We start from the raw sequence: 5,742 nt of genomic DNA, 5'->3' as shown, positions 1-5,742 counted from the left end.
ATTATTTTTCAAAGTGTCAGAAATGGATAACAAAACTGCTATTTTCAATGACTACTTATTTTTGTCCAGCTTTAAAATCGGTATCGATATCGGTTATCGGCTACATGAGTTTTAAAATATCGGATATCGGATATCGGCCAAAATCCTAATATCGTGCATCCCTACTTATTTTAAGAAAAATATCTTATCTAGATTTCGATTATTTCCAGTGTAGATCTAACTTTAGATGTATATTTTCTAATAAAATCAAATAAGAAATGAGCTTTTGTTTTATAATCTATTGCTCTCTAATGTCCAATCAGTCGGAAACATTCGTTTTTATAAAAAAATCATTAAATGTGAAAAGTTTGAGTTGTTTTTTTACTTTAACTGGAATTTTATTCACATTTTCTGAACTTTACTAAATTTCACTGGAGTGCTTTTGTCACACTGGGAAAACGATCCAGAAATAGGTAAAAATGGCTTAAATTAAGTTTATTTATCATTCATTTGAGTAGGTAGATGAGATAGTTTGCCAATGAAATAAGATAATTAGATAATATGCACTTGAAATCAAACAATGTAATTGTGTTTTCTCATTTTAAATGTAAATTGTCTTGTTCCATTGGCAAAATGTTTCTTTTACTTTCTTAATCCAAGAACAAATGCACTTATTTTAAGAAAAAAATGACTAGATCTAGATTACGATTTTTTTACAGTGCAGGAAACTTAAGAAGGAACGCAGAAAGTTTTAAACGAAGCCGTTTATTTGTTGGTGAGGTGTTACATCTACATGGAGCTCTGTGGGGAAAAACGCTCCAGCTGAGAAAAAGGTTTACAAAAAAATCACAAACCATCCATCATTTGGCACTTTTTTTTTTCTTTTTTTATCCATCTAGACAATATTTACAAGTCCCCACCCGGAGTGACACCCACATTATGAAAGTCACCGCCTGCACAGATTCCAGCTGGATCCCGATCCGCTCTGGGAATCCAGTTCAGCCACATGATGAGATCCGCCTCTTCCTCTTTAGTTCCTTTATTTGATTCACCAGGAGGAGGAACTGTTCTTATAACGTTACAGAAGCTGGTTGCACTGCAGTCGTCTTGGTATTAAGAACTAAGAGCAAAGCTGGTTTCTAGAACAACAACAAAAAGACTCGACTCTTCTTCTTACCAAAAAGCAAAAATTTGAGCGGCTTTAGTACCTTTAACCAGTCCATAGCAACACCCAATCTAACAATAAGGGAAAAGTTTTACATAGGTGTGTTTGACCTTAAAATAAGATTATTTCATGTGATTTTTATACTTTATATGTAAATTATTCTGTTGGTTTATTTTCTTAGCTGCTCAAATCAAAGGACAAAACATTTATTTAAAGAAGAATCGACTAAGATTTAAATTTTTCAAGACTAAACGGAAGGAAAAAAACTCAGAATGAAAAGATTAAGGTTTGATTTGTTAATCAGAGGACGTTAAAGTACCTTAAATAACCAAACTATAGTTAATATTCACTGCTGCATGAAATCGTGAAATCACCATAGCAACGGTGCTTCCAAGGAGGCGTGGTGACGGTGACCTCAGTGTGTTTAGCTTCATTCAGGCCCAAAGACGCTTTCTGTCATGGAAACGCAGCCTGCATGGCTGACAGGAAACAGGCGAGGAGGTTCTGACCCAAAGGTGGGAGGAAATGATGTCATGGTTTTATTTAGGAGTTTAAAGTGACGTGAAACCGCCACCTTCTGGGGTCGCTGAGCGACGTCAGGGCTTCATCCAGTCAGGATGAGCGATTTATGACCGAGGGAGTCGACGTAGGAGGACGAAACAAGCAAGAGAAACACTTTCCAGGCATTTCTGGACAGTCGGTGTTAACTTTTAACACTAGATTGGTATCTTTAGCTACATGCTAATCATTTTACACTCCATTCTTCTAAACCCAGCTCTATAAACAAGCTGGTTATAATGAGGCTAAAGGGGCGAGAATTCAATGAAATATCAGGGAACTTTAAACAAACTGGGTGATGATGATCGTTAATCCTTAATCCGCCTGACTGACCAATAGGAAACCTCCACCTATCGTAAATAAACTCATGCATGAGGCGCTAATAACGCTCTGAGATGTTTTCTGTTTCCAGCAGAGGAGGCAGAGATGAAAGAAATCCAGGAGGACATGTTGAGACGCGCGCTGATCGCTCAGGCTGCAGATCAAGACTCCTGCAGGTGACAGGAAGCTTGAACAGAGAACAGATTCTTCTAACTTTTAACAAGATCAACTGTTGATGCAGAAAAGGATTGATTTTGTTTTACGTTAAGAGTGAAATCCTTCTGTCATCATCTGGTTAGAAAAGAAAGCAAACAATGGCAGCAGGAAGGGCAGGAAAAACGCGTCCAATGCTCGTCATCTTTAAACGTTTCGGCTCCTGATGAGAGAAGGAAGTCTGGGCCGTTGGTGAAGGCAGGTCTGCGTTTGTTCATCGTCGTATTTCTTATCGATAGAAAACATGCTGGGATGTTAGAGGAGCGCCGTACGTTAATGCCCTGCTGGTATAGAGGAGAGTGGAACCGCAGCGCCGGATTAAACCCACATGGAGTCACCTAAAGTCCAAACTATGACACCATGTGTGCAAAGCAAAGGAAACATCTGCAGCTCAGGAAATATTAGTAGTACCAAATCATGACCAGCGTCCGTAGAAATATGTGCTAATAATCGGAGTCCTGCAGGGGGGAGGAGCTCTGCTTCCAAATGCATCTTTAGCGTCTATAAAAATATAGAAATATAATCCCATATCCTGTTTAATTCATGTTTGTGACCCGCCGCTCGTTTTTAAAGCAGCGCAAAGCGAGACACGTCTGTCCGGATCTCCTCAGGAACTCTAGAAATACTTCATTTCACTTCCGCCGTCGCTGGCAGGGATCCCGGGGAGGGATGCGTTCCGTCTGCCGTGCTTCTGTGCGTTGGACCGGTCCTGCCGTGCCCCGTGCGGAGGGATCAGTGCAGCCCGCCGTTGAAAGACTTCTCCAACCGTTCCAGTTCTGCAAAATGCGTGGAGATGGGCTGCTTGTAGAGAGGGTTGGAGGCCTGAGGGGATCAGAAGGGGGGGGGGTTACAGGCGGCTGCAGGAGTGGAAAACATTTATAGGAAGAGCTCAGAAATACTTTAACTCAAAGGTTCGTTTCTGCATGTTTGTTAACCTCTGCAGGTATGAATGTGAAACGCTTTTATTTCAACGTTATTCTGGATGAAAGTTTGTCAAAAATTGGTTTATTTATCAACTGAATTCATGTTATTCAGTCAAAAAGGGGATTTTGTGATCTTTTATTGTTATAAATGTTTTTTTTTGTTGCTATTTCTTTACATCTTGTTACCGTAGCAACCACTAAGAGTCAGTTCTTCCCCTTTTTTCCGTTTCTGTCTCTTACTGTAGGATGAATTAGGATCAGCTCTGTGTTTTCTTTACAGATCTTATCTTTTAAGAAGTATTTTAGATTAATTTTATTAGATCCGTTACTTCCTGTTAAAATTTTCCATGTTTTAGGTGCAATATAATTGGTATTTGTAATAATAGGGCTGCAACTAACGGTTAAATTGCAAAAGATTAATCTGTTGATAATTTTTTTTTATTAATCAAACAATAATCTGATAGCTAAAGTTTCTTATTGGTGAAATTAAAAATGTTCCACTTCAGGAGTTCTGGATTGAGCAGATTGAAAGACGAAAAGATTTTTATCTTAAATGAATAATATTTATAAATATCTTTTCTACCATCTTGGTATAATTCCTGCTCTCAGTGGGTCGTTCTCTCAGCTAAAGGCCTGTTTTAGTCTCTATACTCCAGTTAATGATTAATCGATGACTAAATTAGTTGATTTTTTTAATAATCGATTAATCTGATTAAATGTTTCAGCTCTACTCATAACTTTTGTTTTTCAGCTGCTGTTTTGAAGCCGTTTCTCTGAAGTTTGTTTGGATTCTTTTATCGTCTTTTATTGAATATTTAATGGCAGAAACTGCTGGAGCTGCGAAGCACCAACTGGTTTTATTGTTTCTTTTTGGAATAAGTACAGATAACCAGAATGTGTCTGTTATGGAGTTAAACTCCCGCATCAGAAATAAACAAACGGGGTTTCATACGTTTATATTTTCCTATCTATGTATGCAAGCATTTATTTCAGGGTTTCGGCGGGTCATCAAAAATTATTAAAAATCATTAAAATATAATTTTTTAACCTCTTAAAACCCACCGGGTCGACCTGGTGGACCTTAAGTGGAGATAGTAATTGAGAATGCATAAAATTCCAACTGGTAACATTTTTACCAGCAGGTGGAGCCGTTGCGCGCAGCTCCAAGCTGACACCTACAGTTCCAAACCCCGCAGCTCTGGAACTGTTATAGCTAGAGGACTGAAATTTTCTGCATTTGTGGTTGACATGATGTAGAACAAATATAGATGTAGAACATTTCTCAAGAATGTCTTTATTACTGCTGTTCAAAAAAGACCTATCATTTCCGGAAATAAAAAAAACCCAACTTTGAGTCATGTTTGAACTGATGCAGGTTGGTCTTTGTTCTAGTCATCCAATTTTAATTTATATATTAGGAAACTAGAGGGTGTTAGCTTTCAAATAATGTATTGCACATTTAATTTGGGCTTACAGTTCCTATATTATCTGCTTTTCCATTTAGGTATGCAAAATAGGCGAGGATTACCCAAAATGTGGTGGATGTTAAGAGGTTAAATTAAGCCTTAATTGGCATTAAAATGCATTAAATGTGAATATCGTGGCATTTAAAATGTTTATAAAAAAAATAAAAAAAAGTTTATAAAAAAAATGTCAAATATATTATATCGCGATATAGTTCCAGTTCTTCGTAAAGCCGTATGTTTGGAAAAGAAGCTCGAGGCGCGAAAAAAGGCTAGAAAATGGGAAAATGCAAATTTCAGCAACAGTGGCTGAAAAATTAGGAATTCGGGACAATATATATATATATATATATATATATATATATATATATATATATATATATATTTTATTTATTTTTTCAGAATTTTGGTATAAATCCTGCTGTTCGCTCTGTCAGCTAAAGGCATGTTTCAGAGTCTCTATACTCCAATTATTAATGATTAATTGATTACTAAATTAGATTATTTCAATAATCGATTAATCTGATTGTTTTCAGCCCTGATCAATAAAGATGCGTTTTGAATCTAATTAGAAAGATCTTCTCACTCTCAGCCTCCTGCAGGCCTTCAGCTCGTTTGGACCAAGGATAAAGAACCCTGGTGAGAGCGTAATTCCTGCATCCAAAAACCTGAAGGTTTCAGAATCAAGTTTATTGCCAAGTAGGTTTGCACTTACAAGGAATTTGACTTGGTGTTGTTGGTGCAGACAAAGGTTCTGTTAAACCAGAAGCACTACGTTTATTAAAGAACTATCAAACAGCTGAGCTGCTGCATCCTGGGAAGGAATGTTTTCTGTTTTAGTCGCTTTCTTTCACAGAAAAGCAGAGAAAGTTTCCTCTGACGCCTCAGACCCCGTTTAGACGAAGGGAAAACGCAGATAATTCCCTGCGGTTTGGTCTCTCCTTTAAACCAAAACCCAGTTTTTATCACAGAAAACGATTATTTCTAAAACCTCGGGCCAAAGTGCAGATGTCTGATATCGCCGGTTACGTGCCGCCGTGTCAACAGGGATAAACGGCGGTTTGGCTTCTTAAACGTCACATTATGCACCAAAAAATCCTTAACATCATGTGATCGCCTG

At 37.7% G+C, this 5,742-nt stretch overlaps 1 protein-coding gene across 1 annotated transcript in view; it reads right to left on the bottom strand.

Annotated features, from left to right (window-relative positions):
* Positions 1–734: 734 nt before the first annotated feature.
* LOC107098639 (integrin beta-5-like) overlaps positions 735–5,742 on the bottom strand; it is a 6,777-nt gene continuing 1,769 nt past the window's right edge. Inside the window, exon 3 of the mRNA XM_015396413.1 lies at positions 735–3,058. Within this exon, the coding sequence (XP_015251899.1) occupies positions 2,969–3,058 (90 nt within the window). The 3' untranslated portion in view covers positions 735–2,968. The remainder of the gene's footprint in view (positions 3,059–5,742) is intronic.

Source organism: Cyprinodon variegatus, unplaced genomic scaffold (genome assembly GCF_000732505.1).
Source record: "Cyprinodon variegatus isolate N-32 unplaced genomic scaffold, C_variegatus-1.0 Scaffold796, whole genome shotgun sequence".
NCBI classification, from domain to species: Eukaryota; Metazoa; Chordata; class Actinopteri; order Cyprinodontiformes; family Cyprinodontidae; genus Cyprinodon; species Cyprinodon variegatus.
Note: the sequence above shows the minus strand (reverse complement) of the source record. Positions and strands in the feature narration are given on the sequence as shown.